We start from the raw sequence: 26,303 nt of genomic DNA on the forward strand, positions 1-26,303 counted from the left end.
AATTAGAAACCATTGTCCATTGACGAGCTAACAGTACGTAGGCTGTACACCAGCAAGGTTGATATATAAGGCTACTGGAAAATATCTAGTTAACTAAGCTAATTAAGACATGTTCAGAGAGCAATATTAAAATGTTACCTTAGGGAAAGGCTTGGGAACGCTCACATCTGTATGAGTTGTGAGGTGTTATCTTGTGAGTGAGTTCGAACACTGGCCAACGTGCTCATGGCAAGGTGAAGTGAATTATCAGAATTGAAGCAAGGTGTCCAATGGGACATTCCATTTTCAAGGGTGGCATTTATCATCAATATGCCACAGTAGGCATTATTACCACCCACAGTGGACAGCGCATTGAGTGATAATGCTATAGGTGTGCCCAACGTGCGTACACCCCCACTCGATACACACACACGCGAACACACTGCAGAGCACAAACCCGACTTTAACTCAACAATAAACAGAATAAAGAATAAAATAACATTGCTGTTCCCTTAAATTAGTTACTGGCGTACCTTCACAGCGTGAATGCACAGGTCAGTTGCCTCTGATTTTAAGTTGTGGCCAGGTTTTAATTACATCGTTCCCATCATATCTTTTGCAGGGGGGGTCAGGTGCTCAGAAGTGTCCTAAAAGGGTTTATCATTCAGGGTACGAGGAACAAGGAACATCTCTATATCTCTTCTAATAAAGAAATAAAGAGCTGGACCGTTTTAAATTAGTTCACATCCATCCATCCATTCATTCGTTTAACAAACAATGCAAGGCTCTTAAGTCTCTCGGTATGTTTTCTGTGATTATTATATATTTATTATATTTATATATTACATTTATGTTTTTATATCGTTTTTTCTCAACGTTTACAGCGTTTTACCTTCAGAAATCCTCTCAGTGTTCATTCACAGTATTCATGTCGTGTTTTAATTCTCTCTATTAGCGTTTTGTTTTACACCCGTTTTCTGCTAGGCCCGCCACCTTCTCTAGGATTGGCTACGCTGCGTGTGAGTGTGAACTAGTAGCCAATCCAGCAACAGGGGGCGGGGCTTTCCGTGCTTTACCACCGTTCAAAATCTTTATTTCAATATACACATTCTTAGTTCATACATTAAAATATTTATAAACATCAATAAAAACAATCGTTTGATTAATGTGTTTTCATTTATTTGTTTTTGTTTATTTATTTATTACTAAAATAATGGATGTTCTCACGAAAGGCTATTGAAAATATACCTGTAAGGTTTCAGTATATTGTTGGTGCAACCAATTGTTATCATCGTAAGTATATAACTATCTACTAGGGCTGCATATAATAATGAATTTAATTTGCGATGTTATCTCATGCTTTCAATATGCTCTCTCATTATTTAGAGATAATAAGTCATTTTTAAGATACTATATAATTTTTTAAGATACTATATCATTATTTTAAAATACAGGAAAAAAAACATCTTGAAAATTACGAAGTTTTTTTTAAATTACGAAGTAGTTTTAAAAAATAACGATTCAGTATTTCAAAATAACAACTTAATATGTAAAAATAACGACTTTACTATAAAAAATGTGTCTTAGTATCTCAAAACAACGACTTAGTATTTCAATGTATGAAATGTATTTGAAAATAAAGCTTAGTGTTTGAAAATAATGACTTAGTTCTTCTAAATAAATAACGGCTTAGTATTTTAATGTAACAAAATGACAACTTAGTATTCAAAAATAACGACTCAGTATTTGAAAATAACGACTCAATATTTGAAAATAACGACTCAGTATTTGAAAATAACGACTCAGTATTTGAAAATAACGACTTGTTGTTTTAAAATACCGACGGCGGGAACGCGCTTCCACACGCTCGTGCCGATGGCGCGTGTAGGAACCAGAAGCTGGCCAATCAGAGCGCGTGTGGGCGGGGCGTGGCGGAATTGGAGTGGGGTGAAGCGGCGCAGGAGGAGGAGCGGGTTTATCGGGGCTGATTAGGAGGAGAGAAAAGGGGGACAGGGGCTCTGAGGGCGAGCCGCTCTCCGTCCTCAGGGGAGTTAAGGACACGGCTGGAGGAGGTCGACACACCGCCGTGGGTCTGGTGCTGATTCTGGGAGGTTCTGACTGAAGCTGAGGGAGATGTTAGTGCGGTTCCCCACATTTCCACCGGAACGCTCTGCTGCTCTTCTCTCCAGCCTCCGACCATCACTCCTTCTCCTTCGCCGCCGCCGCCGAGGCTCTGATGATGATGTGACCTCTGCGTTCCTCTCCTTTAGCCAGGTGTTCCAGAGAACCACACTGCTCATTTTCTCCTCCAGCATGTGAAGAGCAGACTGAACTGTGTGGGCACGACTGATGGAGAAGCTGGTCTGTTTGTAGGAGCAGAAATGCGTCTCAGCAGAACGACATGGTGAGGAACCTGTGTGGATTTATTAACCTGAAGCCTTTAAGGGTTTAATGGATGAATTAGCTTAGAGTAGAACAGGGTGGCTGGATTGGTGGATCCGTTGATTTGGGGTTTCTGGGTAAAGTAGGTATGTAAAGGCTGTGTTATAGGAGGGAGAAGCTAGTCTATAGTCTAGTGAAGATATAGAATATATTGAAGATAGATAAGGTTGTTTCTAAGGCTCTTTTAAACCATCATGCTATTCTCAAATTTACTAAAACCTTTATTATCTGGGTCAAAATGATCCCAGCAATTTAAACCTCTAGAAAATTATTATAATTACAATTAACCCCCTATAGCATAGTGTTGCCCACAGGCAACAAAACAAATATTTCGTTATTAAACCATACCATACTGTACCCTCCTTATTTATTTATTTACTTATTAACCTACATGTTCCTTCCATACTTACTTACTTGCTTATATTTAATATAATGTTACGTGTCCTATCTTTGTGCAATACAATGAGGCGTACAAGTGGGTCGTAAATAAAAACCTGTATTTGTGCAAGTAGTATATCTAAAGAAATATATTTGGCTGTTTATATTCTTACTATATTCTTACATTCTTGCTGTACACTTATAAAAACAGTGTTTTTTTTTTTTTCATTGGCTGCCTTTGGGCAACTTTATGCAGTTAGACCACTTTTGATGGATTGATCAAAATGAAGCAGTGACTCTCTATAATCTCTATCGTGTTTTTGATGATTCCTTGGACTGAAACACCTGATTTAAATTATCAGCTTATTATCAAATGTAAAATATTATTAACATCTACATTTATGTTTGCTATATCCACAGAGACCAATCTTCCAATTTTTTTTCTTGCAAAAAATATAAGTCATGCCATAGAGGATTAAAAACAAGCTTATTCAACAGTTACTTTATGTTCATTTGATGAATTATCAGCAGTTCTGGTATTATTACATTACATTTACAGCAATTAGCTGACACTCTTGCTCAGAGAAACTTACAAGGTTATCACAGAATTGGGCCAGTGTAGTGTTAGGAGTCTTGCCCAAGGACTCTTTTTGGTGTAGCACCTAACTAGGAACCAGAATGTTTTAATGTCTATAGATTTATATGTTGGTCAAACATGGGTGGATGGGTTGCAGTAAAACATAATGGGTGGGATGTAGGCAGCTCTGTTTCTTAAAATGCTTTCAAGGACAAAAATCAATTGTGAAATGGACTTGAGTTGTAGTAAACATAATAACAAGGAGAAACCTTTGTTGAATAGCCCACCTCTGTTTACCCTCATAATTCCCAAACACAGCAAAATACATTTTTTGATTGGTTCAGAAACAGGTTAAGGGATCTTTTAAAAAATAGCTGTTGCTTGCTTTGCACTTTGCCGGGGCAAAGATTAAATCTGGGTGGGGGCAATTCTATCAGTGACTAATGGCTGCCTCTAGGGGGGGCAGTGCCCATCTCTAACCCCCCCCCCCACCCCCCCAGACCCAGCCCTGAGTCAGTGATGGGACCTGGAGGGGTTAAACAATTAAACATGGGCCCCATATGCATTGTACAAAACACGTGGGGCTAGGTTGGGTCTAATGTGAGGTTAAGGTGGACTGTAATAATTACGGGCCATTGGGACAACCTAACTGGATTCCATGTATGTGAAAGAATATGGAAGAGTTTCAGTATTTTGTATTCATCAATATTTAGCATGATCAGTATGTTATCAAGTTTTATTTTATGATCTCTAGTTAATTATTTAAAGTTAAAGTTAAACTGGGTAAAACATTGATTGTTCTAAATATTGATTAAGATTAAAAACTTTATATGTTATATGTTATATATTATATGTTTAATTGAGACTGACACCATATACCATAGGACAAAACTCCTCCATATTTTTCAAATAGTTTTAAAAACCCACTCAGAGGCCATGTCCACCTAGAGCCCACCTGTCCCTACATAAGAACACTGGCTGGGCTTGACTTCTTTGAATGGTTATTTCTGACTGTTTTCTTGAAGATACGACTCATTGGGTTCAGGACGCCAAAGTCATTGATGGCTTTTGTGATGAGGAGATGGAAAATCCTGCTTGTGCTCAACGCCTTCGCCGTGGCCGGTTTCCTGACCTTCTGGGGCAAGTGTAATATCCGGACAAGCCGAGGCAGCGGTCAGCAGGTGCCCACTGACACCAGGGGGCAGACGCGCTTGAACGGGTCTGCTTTGGACAGTGGCATCATTCAGGAGGTCCTGCTGAAGAGACTTGGCTCGCTAGAAGATGTAGTCTACAGACAACTTAATGGTAACAGTCCTCTATTTCTTGTTTTTTCGCCTTCTCTGAGGAAGATCTGCCTGTCCATCACTGTCCAGACTTTGGGCCCAATTATACACCCTGCGTAAGGTGTTTTGCAATGCTCATTGATCATTGTCTTACACCCTGTCAGCAGTCTATTTTCACACGCTGTAAAATTAGCATCAGAGTTTAGAAATATATCTATGCTGAAGGGTGTGGTGGTCTGGAAATGAGGTGTGTTCAGGTACATTTCTGGCATATTGCTTTCTTGGTGGCGGAAAACACAGTTGCAACCCTGACAATAGTCAGTAGTCACCGGTTCATTTCTATCTTTTTAGCTCTTAAATGTGCTGCTGGCGCACCTTCACAGACGTGAACAAAGTGCCTTGCTGTTGAGATACCAACGTGCCAAAGACAGAGTGCACTTGACTCTTAAAGGAAATGGCAAGTGAACCGCTGATTGGTTTATTTATGTTGCGCCCAAAACACACCATTGATTAATTAAGAGAACTAGTGCATGCTGTTTGTACGTTTTGCGCTGTACAAGGCACATCACGATACCAAATACACTGACGCCTTAAATCCAGCTGCGTGATAAGCAATTGACGCCTCGTCATATAGGGCTCTTTGTCTTCTCTAAGTAGGGAGTCTTCAGTTCCAGTCCAATCCATGCTATGGGTGCTAAGTTTCAGAAGCTGGACACCACTTGCACACAGTACTCTGTTTAGCTGTTTATGATGGGAGTATTATGAGTATTGAGAGGTTTGGAGCAGGAAAGTGAGTTTCCTCTCTGCCCTGTGTTCTACAGGTTTGTCCAAGTCTCTCGGTCTCATTGAGGGCTTTGGAGGCCGGGGCAGAGGAGGCTTGCCTGCCACCCTGAATCCTATGGAGGAGAAGGAAGCCAAGTATCTGCGGGAGAAGTACGGCTACAATGCGTTCCTGAGTGACAGGATATCTCTGGATAGGTCCATCCCAGACTACCGCCCCAGCAAGTGAGTGGAACTCTTTCCTTGGCATGAAAGGTTGATGCTTCAGTTGTGTTTACAGATCCACTGAAATGGAATATTCTACTCAGTAAACTTTAATAATGTTAGTTTAGACAAAAACAAAGAGCAGTATCCTCTCATTTTATTTAATGGTGAGGGTAATGTTACCAAAGGTATGAAAAGTATGTCAATTCATTACTCTGTAGGTACAAATCTAGATATTAGAAGAATAAACTCAAGCTTTTTACTCTTTAAGTAGAAGTGTAAAAGTACTGGTTTCAAAACTACTTAAAGTATCAAAGTAAAAGTAATGTAAAGGGAACAATTACATTAATGACTTAGCTTAGTTGGAGTTTGTCTGGAGTTCTCTTGAGTCTCTGCACGGATCCTCTTCATACTAGATTACATACATCTGCTATGTTCTTGCTGGAGTGTGTGTGTGTGTGTGGGGGGGGGTTGGCGTGCAGGTGTGATGGATTGTACAAACCAAAAGAATGGTATATGTTTATACTTCTCATCCAACCACAATCAGATTCACTCTATCTGGATGGAGAGATTTATCTGGATAGGTGTTAATGGAATGAAGAGAAGATGTAATAAAAACAAGCTGAAATAAAATAGGCTTTTTTTGTAAGGAGTAAGGGGTAGAAGCTGAATAATAAATGCTCCTGTACAGTATAGATACCCAACATGTATTTGTACTTCTTTACTTCTGAACCGTTTAATACCATATATTTACCAACTAGACTAGATTCTTTTTAACTTAACCTCTTTTCTCGTTTTAATAGTCAGATAGAAAATAAAATGATAGAAATTATATCCCATATCCTTATTTTTTTTAGCAAATTTTTGTTTTTCATATTAACTATCCAGAAAGCAGCTATGAAGGTCAAAAAGCTGTTTTTATTTTAATTTTTTAAGCCAAAATTTATGGAATTCCACACAAAACTTCAAAAATGATTGGCACCCTCAATTTAATATTTGGTTGCACACTTTTTGAAAAATTAACTGAAATCAGTTGATACCCATTGATTCCTATAAGCATAAACAAGCTTCTTACACCTCTCCACTGCAGTTCTGAGCTACTTTTCTTTTGCACTCCACTTCAGGTCTCTCATATTTGAAGGGTTTTTTTGTTCTCCGAACAGCAATTTCAAGATCTCTCCACAGGAGTTCAATGGGATTTAGATTTGGACTCGTTGCTGCCACTTCAAAACTCCTCAGTGACTTGTTTCCATTCATCTCTGGGTGCTTTTTGAAGTAGGTTTGGGGTCATTGTCCTGCTGCAAGACCCATGACCTAGAACAGAAATCCAGCTTTCTGACACTGGGCCCTACATTGTGATCCAAAATCATTTGGAAATCTTCACAATTTATGGCGCTTTTACACAGTTTGGGTACTGTGTTCTTTTCTTTGTTGGCCTCATTCTCTTTTCAGTAAACAGTAGAATGATCTTGGTCTTATTTGTCCAAAAGGCATTTTCCCAGAAGGATTTTATCTTACTTAAGTTCATTTTGGCAAACGGAAGTCTAGTTTTTTATGTGTCTGTGTCAGCAGTGTGGTTCTCCTGGCGTTTCATTTCATTCGAATGTCGACGGATAGTTCGAGCTGACACTGATGCACCCTGAGCCTGCAGGACAGCTTGAATTTCTTTGGAACTTGATTGGTGCCACTTACCCACTGTCCCAATTTTCATGTCTAGGGAGGTTAGCGCTTGATTATGTTGCGCACCATGGACAAAGGAATGACAAGCTCTCTGGAGATGGACTTGTAACCTTGAGATTGTGGATATTTGTCCACAATTTTTGTTCTCAGGTCCTCTGACAGTTATGTTGTCCTCTTTCTGTTCTTCATTATTATTTACCCACATTTTTTGTGTGAAATTATATTAATTAAGCTTTTTTCTGTTTTTTTTTGTGTTGTTCGAATACACACAAAGAAAATAAGCATGTGTATAACAGAACAGTTATGCAGTGTAACTGCAAACATTTCCTGGGAGAAATACTTAATTTCCTGGAACAGTTTCATGGGGGCCATGGCTGTAAATATATACTGTAAAACTAATAAATGCAGATTATTTCTATTGACACATCCAGTTTGCTAGAAACAATGATGCTCTGTTTTTAATAAAACATGTAATTGGTCAGTGTCTGCGAAAAATAATATCCACAAAATATGAACAATTTGTTTATAAATATAAATATAGTTTCTTCTCTACCAGGCTGAAAATCTACACTGCAACCTTAAAATAGAAAATGGTTCAAAAGTGATGGCTTTTTGTTTGTAGAGCCTTTAAATAAGGTCAATACATCTTTGTCTTTTTGCTATGGTGTAAATCTTTGAAGTAACCAATAACCATAGATTAGAACGATTGTACAAAGAGAATAAAGCAATAAAAATACAGCATGTGATAGAGAATAAAAGAATGATAATTTGCATAACATAAATATTAGATCGTCAGTTGTTGGCCAAGGGCAATCCAGCAGTAATAATGATCCCAGCAGAGGGAGAAGAGTAAAGTGAGGAGTGGGATTTCTGCAGTTTTCTGTTCTGAAAGGCTATATTGCCTTCTCCCGCTGTGCATACCCCAGATACCTTTGTGCTTTTCCCATATATAAGGCAGACATCTCCTGCGGCGGCTCTGGCGTGTCTGAGCCTCGTAGCGAGGCTGAGAGGGCTAACGCAAATCCCAGCACAGGGGTGGCCACAGACACCACAGTCCAAAACAAGTGGCTTTCAAGCAGCCTCTATAAATAGGCTTCACAACACTCCCACTACAAGTTCTGCCATTGTTAGCGCGAGAGTGTGTGATCCAACAAAGCAGCGGAGGGCTTCTTTCTCTTCTTTCTCTCTTTGTTTCCAACAAGAAAGTGTCTCACATGCTCTCCAGCTCTGCCTCTCGAGACTGCAGTGATGTTTTATGTCAGTGATAATGAAGTTGTCTATTTTTTGTGGGGGTGGGGCTTGTTCCTAAAGGTGCAAGAAGGCCTATTATCCCAGAGACCTGCCACAGATCTCCCTCATCTTCATCTTCGTCAACGAGGCGCTGTCGGTCATCTTGCGCTCCGTCCACTCGGCCGTCAATCACACTCCCGCCCACCTACTCAAAGAGATCATCCTGGTGGATGACAACAGCGATGACGGTAAGATGCACAGAGTTACTCAACAAATTGTTGCGATGCTCATTGCTATCTTACACCGCGCCAACATCCTATTTTTTCGCACCTTCCAATCTCCATTGTTTAAATAGCAGCAGTGCTTGTGAATATATTTAAACTGATAGGCGTGGTGGTCTGGGAATGAGGTGCGATTAGGTACATTTCCGGTGTATTGCCATCTTGCTGGTAGAAAACACAGGTGCACCACTGACTGATTTAAACCCTGACAACAGGCATCCGTCAGACATTCATTGCTATCTTGACCACACAGATGCGCATGATTAATTAGGAGAATTAGTTCATGCCTTTTGCTCGTTTCGAGCTGCCCAATATACCTAGGACACACTGACACGCCCAAAATCCAGCTGCCTAATTCACAATTGATGTCTCGCCTAAAGATCGCTAAAATAATTCCTAAATGCACATAATTGAATTAGCTATTTTGGCGAGACCAAGAGGAAAAATTTGGCACATCAGATACGTGATATTTATGAAATACTGTCCTCATTTGGAGATCATGTTAAAAAAAAAAATCCATTTTTTTCCAGTTGCCAAAACACAATTTTGTAAATTAAGCTGGTTTTATCATAATACTTAACATAATTTACAAAACCACCCAAAGTGCACAATATACATCCTGCAAAATAAATCAATCAATCAATCAATTTTTTTTTGGCCAAGCATACACACACATACATGTATGCTGCTGCAATTTGTTTTTCACCAAACAAGTGAGTTTCACATACTTGCAGATATATTTACCTTGGAGTGAACAAAAATATGCTCACAAAAAATAGCAAACTGAAACAGGAAACATACAGAAAAAAATATATAGATAAAAAGGTCATTACCTGTATTTATAGTGCTCAATTTCTGATTGAATTGGTACAAATTAGTCATTGATGTGTTTGGGTTACATATTGGTGAATTATCTTGTGTTGTGTCAATTTGAATGTCAGTGTTTTGATGTGGAACAAGTGACTTTATATCAGATCAGTGTGTGTTACGCAGAGAGTCGTGTTCAGTGCATTTTATAAAGTGCTGTTTTGAATTGTAAAATATATGTAAAGCAGAAAATTTGTTAGGAGTTTTGGAGATTTAAGAAGAGGTTATATCCTCTGGGTGTCAGTTTAAATTATTGTGCTACACAAATCATTTTACTGTCCAACCTTAAATGCAGCCATTCAATGTATTCACCTCTCTGTACTCTGAAGTTTGAGAAGCACTACTCTAGAGGGTTGCTGTCCAAGCACTGAATGGAGATTTACACTTTGTGTTGTGCTCCATTTTTCACTTTAATTAGAAATTAGAAGATGATGGGTGCTTTTTCTTTTAATATAAGTCTCTGTGCCCAACTGTCCCCCAGCTCAGTGTTGATTTTGAGAGTGGAGCCTCCTAACAGGGAGAGGCATTTGTGTTTCTTGTTGTTCCTCTTGTGAATAGTGGTGTACATGTCTAATCCATCCATGTCCAGTTCCATTTCCAGCACACTCTAGGCATGAGCTGGTGGCAGAGGGCCAAACATCCATCTGACTGAGGGGAGGTGATTGCTTTAGCTTTTGTTGAGATGAGCAGGCCAGCAAACAAGCGGCACAGGTCTCGCTGCTGCCGTAATGCCAGCGATGCATAGCGAGCGGCTCTGGCACTTGGCATGGATAAGGTGGCTCTACGCTACAGAAACAGACCTTTTTCTGAAGAAAACCTTTTTCTGGGGGGAGGAGGAGGAGCAGATCCCTTCAGCGCAGATCAAAGCTGTGGAAAAACGGCAGCGCGGAAAACCTGTACCCTCTGGTGTGGCTTAGCTTTCATGGTGCGAATAGGGATTCACCTTCTGTTTTTCTGTGATTGTGTGTGTGTATGTCTCAGAGCAGTGTTTTTGCTTTATGACTGATGCTGCTCTATTTTCGGTGGTGATTAAATGTAGTTTGCACTATTCACACCGTGCTTTGTGTGGTTAGTGGTGTTTGCTAGCTTTGCTGGTACTCACTGTATCAGCAACTGAGGTACTCTCAGGCAGTGATGGCATAGTTACTTTGAAAAAGTAATCTGATTACTGAGAACCCCTTTAAAAAGTAACTTAGTTACTTAAATTTAAAAGTAAATAAGTTAGATTACAAGTTACTTTATTTATTACATTTAAAAGCTGCTGAAAGCTGTGTGTGTGTGTGAGGTGAAGAGAGAGGGAGGCTCGCTGTGTGTGTGTGTTCATCCCGAGTGCTAATTTTAGCCTGTTAGCTTGTTATCTTGCTAGTCTGTTGTTATAAAGAGACGACTGTAAATGTCTTTCTACCCCATCCTTTCAATGCACCCAGCCAGATGCGATCTTTTTAGTAGGGAAAATGACAAAAATAGTAACGCACAGTGACTTGAATAAGTAAATTGAATCTGATTTTATTAAATTAGAAATAGTAACGTGTTAGATTACACATTACTGCATAAATTGGTAGGAATACAGTAGCAAGTTACTAATTGACATCACTGCTCTTAAGATGGGTATCCTGTTAGTGGTGTTGAGTCTTATCTCGCTTTCTCCATGAGACATGGAGTTTAATCAAACTTCAGGCATTCACTGATTGCATATAGCAATGATCTACACACACTAGTGAGAAGTGGCAGCCAATCACGCTCTTAACTCTTTACCGAAATTGACCTGGAGGACCACATTGGGGGCTACGGCATTGACCCAGGACAGAGTGCCAATCCATATCCATACAATCATACTCACACTCACACTTAATCACAATTTAGACTATCCAATGTTTCTGGACAATTTAGAGCACGCACCAAACTAAAACTTCTATTTAAACAGTAATATAGGCATGTAATATACATATAACATTCATATACATTCATGTACAAACATATACATGAATTCATATATTTTGACAATTGTTTCTTTTTGATCTTGTATGTGTTTGTGTGTCTCAGAGCAACTGAAAGGGCCTCTGGAAGAGTACGTCAACAAACGCTACCCAGGCCTCGTGAAAATCGTGCGCAATCAGAAGAGGGAGGGTCTGATCCGTGCTCGTATCGAGGGCTGGAAGGTGGCTACAGGAGAAGTGACGGGATTTTTTGACGCCCATGTGGAGTTCACTCCTGCCTGGTAAGAAACATGTGACAGAGGTTTTTTAAACTTTCACTAGCTCTGTTCTAATCACACTCTTTTTTTTTCGCTTTTTGGAGCTTCTAAAATAGAAATTAACCTACAAAAATAGAATTAGAATTAGATTTAGGATTAGGATTGACATATACAGAATAATGTCTATGTTCATTCAGGACCTAAACCGACTGTTAATCCTATTTCTCAACCTAACCTTAACCGTAGTGTAATCAGAAATCTTTATAATTTCTCCTTTCATTTTTGTAGATTCATTTCTATTTTAGAAGCTTCAAAAGCCTAATGAACAGCAGGAAGAATAGCAGTGCTACCAGTGAATTAGAAAAAAAATCTAAATAAGTCTTATTTTAGGACTAAAACAATCAGTGTATGTGGACGTTAATATATAAGATTATATGTTGGATTTTCAGTGTGTTATGATTTTTTGTTTTTTATGCAAAAAACAATATAAATACAGATATAAATGGCCACTAAACCCTAAAAAAATTGATAGCCGAAATGTTTCCTTTGAAGTAATAAAACATACCAATTAATCTTGAAAAACACATTTATTGTGCTTATTTCTGCCTGTGAGGTGCCCTCATAGGTTCAACTGTGCTATTGGTGCGGATGATGTTTTTGTTTACCTTGGTATGCAGACACTTACAATATATAAATTAATCAATCAGTAATACTGCCCCCCTGCTGACATCCAACCATCTGTGTCTCACTGTTATCAGAATCACACTGCTCAGCCCAATCAGCTTTTCCTTCTGTCCTGCCCCTAAACCCATACATCACCCAGTGCCCCTCCCAAACTACCCCTACCATTTTTTTTTAGCATTTTTCAAATTTGAGCTGAGGGTGGAGACAGCTAAAATTACGGAGTTTGGTTACCCTTTAAAATTTAATGAACACAGTCAAAAAAATCTTTATTCTATATTCTATATGCATGTATTTATTATAATGTTAATATTTAAATAAGATACCGTTCACATCGTTTATATTGTTTAATTGTAATTTCCTCAGGTGGAGTAAGATATTGTATATAAACCAAAGCAGCCCTCATATCCTGCTCTCTCCAGGGTGTGCTTAATTGGTGGAGGTGAAGAGAAAATCTTATAGGCTGCAGGGCATTGGAAGCAGTGTTAATCCCAACCAGAACATCAAGCTAATCTCTCTCTCTCTCTTTCTTTTTCTCTCTGTCTCTCTCTTTCTCTCTCTCTCTCTCTCTCTCTCTCTCTCTCTCTCACACACACACACACACACACACAATATGTAGGGCTGAACCAGTTTTGTCCAGGATCAAGGAGAACCCCAAGAGGATCATCCTGCCCTCCATAGATAACATTAAAGACGACACTTTTGAGCTGGAGCGCTACGAAAACTCTGGTCATGGATTCAACTGGGAGCTCTGGTGCATGTACATCAGTCCTCCCAAACAGTGGTGGGATGAAGGAGACACTTCTGCACCCATCAGGTACATCTCCAGAACTTTCCGTCAGGGACCAGAAGAATATAAGGGGTTAATAAGATGGACAACAAAAACTGTGTGTTTCAGGACACCTGCGATGATAGGCTGCTCGTTCGTGGCCAACCGGGAATACTTCGGAGAGCTGGGCTTGCTGGACTCAGGGATGGATGTCTATGGAGGAGAGAATATAGAGCTCGGAATCAGGGTTAGTGTGCCAACCCTGTCTCTCTGCTTTATGTAGAGCACTATCTACTGCTGCCAAGCGCTAAAATACAAGTTGCATCAATTTGGCAGAGCATAAAGGATGTTCGAATAGAGCAGTGGGGAATATGACTAATACTGTGTGTGTTTGTGTGTGTTGTGTACCCGTGTGTGTGTGTTCGTATGCAAGGTTTGGCTGTGTGGAGGCAGTATGGAGGTCCTGCCTTGCTCCAGGGTGGCCCACATTGCCAGGACGAAAAAGCCGTACCACAGTAACATCGCCTTCCACACCAGGCGCAATGCACTGCGCGTAGCGGAGGTGTGGATGGACGAGTACAAGTCAAATGTCTACCTGGCCTGGAACATTCCTATGGAGGTAAGAGAGAGGAACTAACCCTGAAATGTGGTGAAGTTTTCCTCTTAATAAATTAATTTGGAGTAATCTACACAATATGGACACAAATATTGGGACACACTAACACATAATATAACATTTACATGAGCTTTTATCACATCACATTTGTTAAGATGTTAGTGTGTAGTCGGTCCCCCCTTGCAGCTATAAAATCAGAGTTAGAGACTTTTGTGCATCAGTCATCAAAAGTCTATAAAATAGGGGTTCTCAGCTGGTGGCCCATTTCAATTTTGCCATTTTTCACTTGATACTTTCAGATTTTTTATATTATGTCAAAATGTCCTCATGAATGGACCAACAAAAAAACCCTAAATGACGTTTCACTAAAAATGCACTTTTCATTAATACTCCTCTCAATGATTTCCCCAATGCCTTTTTTAAAACACACAGATGCAATTCTTAGAAATAACTATAACTTTATTATTAACTAAGTTTATTAACTAGAGACTATTTTAAGTGGATTAATTAAAGTGGTATTCCAATTATACATATTCAAAAAGTAATATTAATTTATGCCATTGTTTAGAGTATTTAATACATTTAACTTGTTTCTGCAAACATGTGTTTATTAAATTGTTTACATTGATTATGGTTCATGTGTATTTAAATGGTGTGCTCCAAAGCTGTCCTATTTTAGTGATCTTTTAGATATTTTAGATCCCTAAAACAGGACAGCTTTTGAGTGCACCGTTTGAAAACAAGTAAAATATACCCATAAACAAATGCGCAAGTTTCCAGGAACAAGATCACTAAAATAGGACAGCTTTGGAGCACATCATTCGAAAACAAGTGAAATACACCCATAAACAAATGGTCTATACTGTCTCAATGACAGGAAAAGTAGACCCTGCGCAGCTCAAAATGCAAAAAACGATGCAACTGCGCTGATAGGAGGATAGGAATGGATGTCTGACGGGTGACTGTTGTCAGGGTTTTAATCAGTCAGTGGCCGGCTGTGTTTTCTGCTGCAAAGATTACAGTATGCCAGAAATTTATCTGAACACCTAAACCTTATTTCCAGACCACCACACCCATCTACATATATTTTTTTCGAAGGGGTAAAAGTAGACTTTTTGGAGGAGGGTGTGTCAGTGTCTTTTGCTATTGTAATGACAGGAAAAGTACACCCTGCGCAGCTCAAAATGCAAAAAATGATGCAACTGCTCTGATTGGAAGCTAGGAATGGTGGCTGACTGGGTGATTGTTGTCAGGGTTTTAATCAGTCAGTGGCCGGATGTGTTTTCTGCTGCCAAGATAGCAATATGCCAGAAATTTATCTGAACACCTAAACCTTATTTTCAGACCATCATGTCTATCTGCATAGATTTATTTGGAAGGTGTGAAAATAGACTGTTGGCAGGGTGTAAGAGAGCGATAAGCATCTGTGCTGTTGTTTATATAAACTGCTAAATTAAACTACAGATGTGTAAGTGAATGGGTGTGCTATTTTTTTTTTACAAGCGTATGAATGTTTTTAATAATCAATGCAAAGCAATTTTAATAAATAGAAGTCTGTTTCTTTTAAAAAATCTGTAACTGAGTCAATCAATCGACCTTTTAATCAACTGAAAATAAAACAAATAAGCCAATAATGATAAAACAGAATTATTAACATTTTGTCCCAATACTTTATCTTTTCCTGTCTGTCTGTTCTGTGTGTAGAACCACGGCATTGATTATGGTGATGTATCAGAGCGTGTGGCGCTAAGAAACAACCTCCAGTGCAGGAACTTCGAGTGGTACCTCGACAACATCTACCCTGAGATGAGGAGATATAACAGCACTCTGTTTTACGGGGAGGTGAGTGTTAATGATCAGATAGAGATCTCTGAGAGTAATTGACGGTAATGAATTGGCCATGTGGTTTTTGAGCTGTTCGTATTGAGACTGCAGCAGCTGCCAGGTTCAGAATGAAAAGAACAACTGTCACTCGATGCTTAAAAAAGTGAGAGTCCTGAGGGAGCGATAGTCTTCCTAGTGGAAAAACAGGGCGAAAGCCGTCTGCTCACCTACTCACGTGTGTCTGTATCTGGGTGGCAGATTCGCAACATCAACGTGACCCGTCTGTGTGTGGACCAGGGCGTGAAGGAGAACCACACGGCGACCCTCCACCCCTGCCATGGCTGGGGCCCTCAGGTAAAGTCACACTCCGGAAGACTCAATCTCTAACAAACAACCCCTCTATCTCTCTCTCTTTATCTCTCTTTCTGTATTGCTCTCCCTCAGTATCTCTCCCTCTGTGTCTCTCTCTTTCTGTATCTATTTCTCTCTGTATCTCTCTCTCCCTCTGTACATCACTCTCTGTATCTCTCTCCCTCTGTATCTTTCTTTTTGTATCTCTCTATCTTTTTGTCTTTCTGTCTCTCTCTCTCTTCCTCTCTCTCTCTGTATATATCTCCCTCTGTATGTCTCTCTTTTTGTATCTCTCCCTCTGTATCTTTCATTCTATAGTTCTCTTCCTGTTTCTCTCTCTCTCTCTGTTTCTGTCTCTCTTTCTCTGTGTCTCTCTCTCTCTGTATCACTCTTTTTATCGCTCTCTCTTTCTGTATCTCTCTCTCTGTATCTCTCTCTCTTTCTGTCTTTCTGCCTCTCTCTTCCAGTGTCTCTCTGCATCTCTCTCTTTCTGTATCTCTTTCTCTGTATATCTCTCTCTGTGCTTCTCTATCTATTTCTTTCTCTCTTTCTGTCTCTCTTTTCTCTCTGTATCTCTCGATCTGTATCTCTCTGTTCTGTCTCTCTTTCTCTCTGTGTCTGTCTCTCTCTCTGTATCTCTCTCTTTCTGTATCTCTCCCTCTGTATTTCTCTCCCTCTGTATCTCTCTCTGTGTTTCTCTCTCTATATCAACCTCTCTCTCTCTCTCTCTCTCTCTCTCTCTTGCAGTCGGGAAAATGGGTTATGCCTGTGGGGAGTTTCCTTCATGACACAATTTTTTGCGCATTCTTTTTTATCAGCTGTAGCTAAGCAACAAAATATCAAAAAGGTTGAGACAAGAAGAAAAGATCTGCGTTTCCCATTTGGAATTTCAATGTTGGGCTGCTGTGTAATACTGTAACGTTCAGCACGCTGGCGTCAGAGACTCTCCCGTCAACATTGTAGAATAATCCAGTTCTCATCCTCTCAGTCTCAGACCTCAGTGCTGCACAGCTCCGTGTTTTCCCTCCACACACAGGATTACAGTCAATACACTGAACAAGAAACCAAGCATTTTACACTGTGTGCATTTACACTGATAATGTATAACATTATGAGCGTCCATTATCCATTTCTTCAGCCTTATTGAGCGTTGAGCCCTGCGTAGCTAAGATAGTAATGAACGTCTAAATGGTGACTGTTATCAGGGTTTTAATCAGACAGTGGAGCACCTGTGTTTTCTGCCACCAAGATAGCAATACACCTGAAATTGATCTGAACACAGCTCATTTCCAGAGCTATCGTTTAGAGTAGATATATTCAACAGTACTGTTATTATTTAAACTATGCTGGCTGAAGGAGTGAAAATAGACTGTTGGTGTGGGGTAAGATAGCAATTAGCATCATGACGCACCTTGCGGAGTGTTTAAAATATGGCCCTATAAGTTTAACTTCATTCATTCAATATACTTGAGCCCTGTAATATGATACGTATTGTAACAAGTTGTTGCCAGTACACAGCCCTGTGTGTGATTTAGCTGGAGTTATTGAAGTGCAGAAACATGGAAATCCCAGCACTGACATGCAAACTCTCTAACAGCCAAACCACCGTGCCATCCATCTTTTCCATATTCAAAGCTTAAAAAATAACAAAGAGAAAACAGGGCATTAAGCTTAAAGGGGTATTTGTTTCTGACCTCCACTCTTTCTATTACCTGACATTTTTAGTTCCATTGCAAATTAAGAAAATGTCTATACCATGCCCTTATTTTGCTTTGTGGACATTAATTATTTTTATGTGTTGTAATTGATATAATTAATGCTGATCACCTGTTTATAGCTGATGACTGTTGGGACAAGGTTTGAGAAATCAGAACGAGCCATAACCCTTGCAAGCTAATTCAGGTCTGAGATCTTGGCCAAAGTTATCTATTTAGAAGATATTTAACTCTATTTGGGTGCACAAACATTTGCATTGTTTTCTTTCTTTGAAAACATTTGAAAAAATTTGATCGTGGGAACATACAACTCCATGTTCTATGTATGAAATTATATGCATTTTGCATATTGCATTGTTTGAACACCAGAGGTTGGAATCCTGCTAATGCAGGCCAGAGAACCAGTGGGCGGAGGTTAAGGGTGGAGGATATGTCAGTCATTTTTTACAGAAACCAATCACACAAACATTTTATTTTTATTTTATTGCTTACTGGGGTCTTGCACAAGTTTTGGCTGTTTTGGGTCTCCAGGTTTTGACCCAACCCTCACAATCCAAAATATAGTGGAGCAAAAGTAAGATATTCAAATTTAATTGCAACCGAATAAAAGAAAAAAATAACAAAAAAGCTAAAATATTTTGGTAAATATACACCAAAACCTTTTTAATTTGAGTAAAGAATGATTAATATTTCCTATGTTACTGTGCACTTTAAATTACCTAAATAAACACGTTATTATTGAGAAATAAAACAGCACAGTAGTTTTTTACACTTATAATAGGACAGGGATCATTTATACAAGATTAATATTAAGGTGCAGTTGTTCATACGGAAGAAAAAAGAAAGAAAATCACATTTATTTTTTTTAAATTTATAATTGTTTCCAAATGTTGTGAGAAAATCCAGTCGTGAATCCAGAATCGAATTGTGAGCAAAGTGCATTTCTACACCCCTATTTCTTTTTAGAATTGTTTTAGCATTTTTAATATGAAAATCTAATTCTTTTTACTTAACTACTTTACAGTAACTCAATGTTCAACTTTGTTGTCCATATTTTAGCATCTCCAAAGGAATGGATAGATTGTGTTGCATTGTTCTCCACGTTCTTTTACATTACATTACATTACATTATATTACATTTAGCTGATGCTTTTATCCAAAGCGACTAACATAATGATGAGCTCCTCAGTGTTCAGTTTCTACACTGTGTGGTGTGTGTTTTGCAGCTGGGTCGCTACACTAAGGAGGGCTTCCTGTTTCTGGGGCCGCTGGGCAGCACCGGGGAGGACACGCGATGCGTGGTTGATGATCGGGTCAGCAGCTTCCCTCAGCTCGTCAACTGCGAGAAAATGTCCAATGTACTGCAGAAAACATGGAACTTTGCACAGGTAGAACTACTGACTTTATACAAAACTCTTATTATTTTATAAACCTCTTTATTAGAGTGATCAATGTTGGATGAACAGTACTCATCAATTTGATGAATTCAAATAATGTATTGATTTAAATATTAAGTAATTAAATTATTATAAATATACTGTGTTAACTATATGAGCTAAATATTATATAAAATCACCCCAGTAAAAAATACTGTTTTTACCTTTACCCTGGATATTTTATGTTTTGTCTAGACAACTTCCTGCATTTGAGCCCTGCAACACATTCCAAAACACACTGGGGTTAATTTTTATCTATCTGCTGACTGTCTGTCTATCTAAACCTACAACTTTTTCTACACCGGAACCTAATGTTAATGATGAACCTAACCTTAACTATAGTGAAATGAGGAAAAGTTATTATTTCTCTTTTATTTTTTTCTAATTTCTTTTTTATTTTTGAAGCTCCAAAAACGCAAAAAAATAATTTCAGTTAGTAATACTAGTTTTTAATAATAATAATCCTAAATAATAGCCCCTAACATTCTAATACAATTATTATAAAGCTGTCTTCAGAATAAGACAAAACAGTTAAAGGTTCTCTATATAATTCTGGATAAAGTCAATGTTGATATCCATCCGTCCATCCGAGTTCTAGAGGTGTTGAGCTCATGTTATCTGCATTTCTTTCACTCTGAGCTCCAACTCGTCTCAAACCACCTGGGTTGTGTTTTATATCAGGAGTTTGTGAATCCAAACACTGTTTTTGTCTACTACCTAATAGGGGTGGGCAATATTATATCGTATACAATATATTGTGACACAGAAATATCATGATATTAAAAATCCATATCGTGATAATAGGGCTGTTCTGTCTTAAAAGTAGTCTATTATTTACTGTGAAGCTTTAGGTGTATTTATTGTATAATTGTTTTAGTTTGCAGTTTATATGCATGCACTAAATATTCTGCAATATTATTTGCTGCATTACATTATTTTATGCTATATTATTTATTTTGCCACATTATGATTTTTCTGTTATACTATTATACTATATTCCTGAAATTAATGAATTATTTTAGTTTTACTAAATCGCCAAGTATATCGTTATCGCAAAAATACCCTGAAATATCGTGATATTATTTTAGAGCCATATCGCCCACCCCTACTACCTAATTATGTATGTGTTCCTTCATAGTTTTGTTGTATTTTCCATTTTGTGTTTACTTGTGTTGTCTTTAACTAATATTAAAATTTGTTTGATGATCTTAAACACTTTTTCACATGACTGTATGTTGGTGAATGAGTTGTAGATGTGTAAATGTTTCAGACACTACAACAGTACAGCATTTCTTTTTTATTGAATACAGAATGAATCAATCGTGAACCGAGCTACAGGACGCTGTCTGGAGGTGGTGCAGGCGAACGTCTACTTCGGCTACGCTCTGGTTCTGCGATCGTGCACGGGCCAGAGGTGGAACATCAGGAACACGATGAGGCAGCGACAGGGACAGTGAGTCAGTCCCCCTCGGACAAAGCCGACGCGCAGGGGAAGACGGGCGTCCTGCTGGGAACTGTCTGGATTACTTGAAATGATGAGTCCGGGTCGTGGATGAGTTGCTGCTTTGTGTTCTGGACTCCGGTGGAGCACAGCTGATAGGGCGTGAGTTGGTCTCAGGAGAGGAAGCATGAAACATTACTCTGGAGCATGTGGGGACCACTCCACACTCAAGTGGTCCTCTGTGAACAAGTTGTGACTGCCTGAAACCAAAACAAGACAATTCTGTGTTCTTCAAAAGGAGTGGTCTACTACTTCTGTACTGCAGGCGTCAGTATTAAAACAGGGCACATCCATCATCACTGAAAGAAGAAGAGGGAGGCCATGTGCACAGCAAAAAAATGACAACAGTTATTCACAGTGCTGCGAGACACGATACGCCTTGCACAGGGTGTGGGATGATTAAATAATAGTAGTTTGAGCCTGTTGATCAAGTGTGAACAGAGTTGGGCAGTATTTAATTGGTTTTGAATCGTCATACCGCCTCAAAATATCACCAGTGTCATTTTTTAAAACTAAAACACATCGAATACAAAATTCTGTCTGTCTGTTTGAGTCACAGACCTCCACTATTAGTTTTTTTTTTCACTTTCAGATCTTAGTTTTTTTTTTTCACTTTCAGATTGTAGTTTTTGATTTTCAGATTGTAGTTTTTGATTTTCAGATAATAGTTTTCACCTTCAGATCTTAGTTTTTCACTTTTAGATCATTTTTAACTAGTTTTTCACATTCACATTTATTTATTTTTACTTTCAGATCAGTTTGTCATTTTCAGATTTTTTTTTCACATTCAGATCAGTTTTTTACTTTTTAGATCATAGTTTTTTTACTTGTAGTGTTTAACAATCAGACCTTTTTTTACTTGTTGGTTAAGATTTTTTTCTCTCCACTTGTTTTTCACATTCAGATCTTTTTTCACTTGTTTTTTTATTTGTAGTTTTTAACATTCAGATCAGTTTTTAATCTTTTCACTTTTCACTTTCAGATCTTTTGGCCTTAACCTTGCGAGGGCAGAGGTGTCAAGTAATAAACTACAAATACCTTGTTTCCTTTACTTAAGTAGAAATATTGTTTATTTATACTTTACTTGAGTTTTTTACATTTACACACAATTATCTGAACATTCTACTCCTTATATTTAAAAAAATCATCATATAAATTTTTAAAAAAACATCATATAAAAAAGAAAAGGAATAATCCACAGCTATAATCCTCTCTGTCGTGTTCAGAACGGTTCACACTACTGGTGATGTGAACTAAGTAGGGTAAAAAGAGCAGAATGCGGGATCTTAGACCCCCGTGTCTGTGATTGGTCTGAAAAAGTTGTTTGGCCAGTCGGTGTACAGTGTCGCTTTGCCGCGTCATATTTAATTTGCATAAAGTTGGGAAAATCTTAAATCCGTTTGTGTTTTGTGTTTACTAAAAGTTACGCTCTACCATAGTAAATGAATAGTTGCCTGAATGCAGTGTAACACTCACACATTCATAAGCAGCTTTTACCAGTTTACCAGTGACCAAACTTACAGAACCTGCAGAGAAAAATGCACATCTGGCTCTGGGAAATAAAGGCTAGTTTGTAACCGTTTCTGCCTATTTGTTCTCGTTGCCAGAGCAAGCTTAGCTAGCTAACAGGCTAAACACCACAGCACAGACTGTGCTTTAGCTAACTGAGAATAAAATCACTCAGGATAAAACCTCATATCTACGAGCACACAGTCGAGTGATTGATGTTAGGGGTGTTTTCAGCTGCTTTTTCTGGGACATCTTACAGACGACTTCATTCAGATTTACCTTCTTTTTCTTTCATTAAAACCACATGGCTTAATTCACAACTAGGGTTTGCGTTTTTTTATTTTTCACTAATCTGTGAGCTCCCACAGCAACCCTCGCCACCCTGTGTCTCTCTTAAATACACATTAATTAATGAGGAATTTGGGCTGCGTACTAAATAGATAAAAAAAAATATATGACACATAATACATAATCATTCATAATTATTAAATATTGTTATATTGCCTCAGTCACTAAGTGTGCAATAACCACTTTTTTATTTTTTTGCATTCCAGATGGCTTCCCTCTTCAATTAAACTTTAAATATTGTGGTTATTTTAAAAGCCATTGGCTTGTTTGGTCTTTCCATCAATTTCTATGTTGGAAATTTATACATTTATCATCCCAGGAGAGAATACTCATGCATAGGTATTGAATTTGATAATGGTGGATGTGTAGGTTAATATATTTTAAATCTTCATGTCAGAGTGGATATTAAAGAGGCACTAAACCCCCTGATTTTAGCTGATTCCACCCTCAGCTCAAATTTGAAAAAGGCTAAAAAAAATGAAAGGGGTAGTTTGGGTGATGTATGGGTTTAGAGGCAGGGCAGGATGGACAGCTGATTGGCTAAGCTGCAGCAGTGTGCCTCTGATAGCGTTGAGACGCAGATGGTTGGACGTCAGAAGGGGGATATTATTGATGAACATGTGAGGGCGCTGCAGAGGCAGAAATTAGTGCAAAAAAGCTTTTTTAAAGATAAAAAAATGTTTATAAAAAATTTTAAGCAGGACTGGTATGTTTTTTTCACTTTAAAGGAAAACATTTCAGCTAATAATGACAAAAAATGGGTTTAGTGCCTCTTTAAATCTTTCCTTTTTTATCTTTTAAACAGTGTCAGACATCCAAAATAAGAGTTTTCCTTTTTATGTTCTTTAGAGTTAAGTGAACCATGTAATTTATTACATTTTTGTTTCTACACATAAAGTAGCACTCGGTAGCATGACCTGTTGATATGCACATGGGAAATAACTGTACAGCGCTGACCTATGTCATGAATTAGGTCTTCCATTGAACTGATTGTGTAATGGTCATACTGTTTCTCTGGGCCACTCTGAAAGGCAGGTGAATAATCTGGAATAAATATATATTATAAAAGATATTTTTGAATTTTAGAGTGAGTGGCATTACGGTGTGTGTAAACATCCTGTACTGTAAAACATCACGTCGACTTTTACTGCTGTTGCTCATGTTCAAATGATTTGGTGATGGAAAAAATTCCCCCATACTGTCTTCCATTTGAAAATTCTCTGGTTTGAATAAAATGTTGAATTATCTTTCTTGTGGCGTCTGTGTGCACGGTACACAACAAATAATATGAAATCTACAGTAGTTTTTTTACATCATGTCCTTAATGGAAATTTTTCCCCTTACATTTTGAAAGCAGTACTTTTAAACTTTTACTTAAAGAGTAAAAAGCTTGAGTTGATGCTTCACCTTCTACAGAAACCCTTTAAAAAAAGAATCTTTGAAAAAAGAATCTATACTTCTACCTACAGAGTAATGAATGGGAATATTTTTTCTTTTTCTTTTTTTCCCCTTTAGATATATATTTATTAATTTTTTTTTTGGTTGGAGATCTTAAAGCAGAAAAATAAAATAAAACTAAATAAAAAAGGTCTGAAACCAGAAAATAAATAATACTAAAACAGATCTGAAACCAGAAAAAAGGTCAGAAAACAGAAACATGAAACAAACAAACAAAAAAGATCTAAAACCAGAAAAATAAACAATAAAAAAAGATCTGAAACAAACAAAACAAATCTAAAAGTGGAAAAAATATTGGAAACTACAAAAAAAACCTAACCTAAAAGACCTAACTGCATCAAAAAAATATAAAATCTCCAATATCAAAATACACAAGGTGAAAAAAAATAAATAAAAAAATTAAACAAATCCTGAATTGAACCAAATGTATGTTTAGGCTTGTGACCTACATAAAGACTTAAAAATAAGCTTCTTTTTAATTTGAATATAGTCTTATATTTTTCAAAGTTTAGTCTAAAGACCTAAACTTTATTTTTTTCAAATTAACTTGTGCCTCTGATTTGGTTTTAATAGATGCTGATCATAAATTAATCATAAATGCATTTTATGATTTTATATACTGGTGGTGTCAATCAATAAAACACTAATCTGGTTAATTGCACATTTTCTTTGTAAGGCTTATGATTTTAATAGTGGATATTTTAATGTTAGTAACAGCGCTGAATTGGCACAATGAAATCACATGTATATTGTACATGTGGTGTAAATCAATTAAGAAGCTCAGTGATTACCTGTTTAGGAGAAAAATCCTCCTCTGTTTCCATGGTTGCAAAAAAGCTGTTTGTTGGTTGCAAAAAATCCTGTAGTGTTGTATACCTGGCAACCTGGGGTGTGGAAATGGGACTGGGGGAATGGCAATGGACAGGTTTAGACTCCGTGCTTAAACTTAGCATGTTTGCTTGATAGCTGGTGATACATCCTGCTTATGTTATGAAATACAATAGAAACTCTTTATTTATATATGAAGAATTTAAAAATAAATCATATCCATTTTGACTATGACAATCGAATGTGCGCACTGTGAATGTTTATCACTGATGATTAAGAGCTAGAAGGCAGTGCTGTGTTCCTGTGATTCTGAGAGTTAGGAGGGGATGGAAGGAGGAGGAGGAGGTTCGGCCTGAGTGTCAGGAAGGGCAGCTGAATCCCCCCCCCCCCCCCCTCACCACAAGCCTTCCTTCAGTCATGCTAAAGAAGAGCTAACGTACCAGACCATGAGCTGTGCATGCTAATGATGCTGCTCACAAGCCTACAGTGATCAGAGGAGATCAGAGTTAGCTTCAGATACCAGCAAGAGTTATCTTATACATCATATATTTTATATATTTCATATACTTATAATGTGTAATATTCACTGCATAGTTTTATTTGTATAGGTTGGGCTTATTACTCTAGTAAGTCTGCATTACTCTAACTAGCGTCTAATGCTAAGCTTCAGCTTTGGTCAACTGCCAAGCTTCAATAAGCATGAAGAGAACAATGTAGCGTTAAAGGAGAAGTTCGATGTGAAATGAACTTGGGGTGTAGTGAAGTATGGTAACGAGTGTGAACTTTTGTTGAAAAGCCCACCTTTATTCTCCCCCAGCATTCTCAAATACAGTGATTTTAGCCGATGCTCTCAACAGGCTTACAATGCTAGTGATAGGGGCATTTCCCATGCAAAGAAATGATTATTTTTTACCTTGTTATTTCAGGGCATTCAGAATTATACCAATAAAGAGTGGAGCTACTTTGAGCTTGTTGTTAATGGTGAAAAATAAAATGACATTTGGTATTTATCCCAATTTAGACTGAAACCACGAAATCTACATGCTATATCTACATGCGAAATTTCAGTGTCGCGAGTGACAAAGGTCCGTGTAGTGTGAAACCATAGACTGTATATAGCTGGACAGAGCATCGTCTCTCAAAAGTGAAGCCACCACAGGTCGGGCGCCCCCTTCAGTTCGGTTTCAGAAAGCTGTGTAACTCCACCCATCCCCATAGGTTTCAATGGAAAACAGACAACTTCCAATCACGTTTTTTTTCTAATATACTGTAATTCTACCTCCATTATTTAAATGCAACAGCTAGTGTAACCTCTGCTTATATTGTCAAATTTTTATATCTCCACAGAATTCGTTTTTAAAAACGTTATTCA

At 38.0% G+C, this 26,303-nt stretch overlaps 1 protein-coding gene across 1 annotated transcript; it reads left to right on the top strand.

The window, feature by feature from the left end:
* Positions 1–1,944: 1,944 nt before the first annotated feature.
* On the top strand, positions 1,945–23,892 carry galnt17 (polypeptide N-acetylgalactosaminyltransferase 17). The gene is made up of 12 exons (XM_007248648.4): positions 1,945–2,383; positions 4,402–4,681; positions 5,481–5,664; positions 8,635–8,801; positions 11,745–11,919; positions 13,196–13,393; positions 13,475–13,592; positions 13,779–13,964; positions 15,666–15,803; positions 16,044–16,139; positions 19,078–19,239; positions 20,598–23,892. The coding sequence occupies exons 1-12, from the start codon at positions 2,381–2,383 to the stop codon at positions 20,742–20,744; spliced, it is 1,854 nt and encodes a 617-aa protein (XP_007248710.3). The 5' UTR covers positions 1,945–2,380; the 3' UTR covers positions 20,745–23,892.
* The last annotated feature ends 2,411 nt before the right edge of the window (positions 23,893–26,303 follow it).

Source organism: Astyanax mexicanus, chromosome 18 (genome assembly GCF_023375975.1).
Source record: "Astyanax mexicanus isolate ESR-SI-001 chromosome 18, AstMex3_surface, whole genome shotgun sequence".
NCBI lineage: Eukaryota > Metazoa > Chordata > Actinopteri > Characiformes > Acestrorhamphidae > Astyanax > Astyanax mexicanus.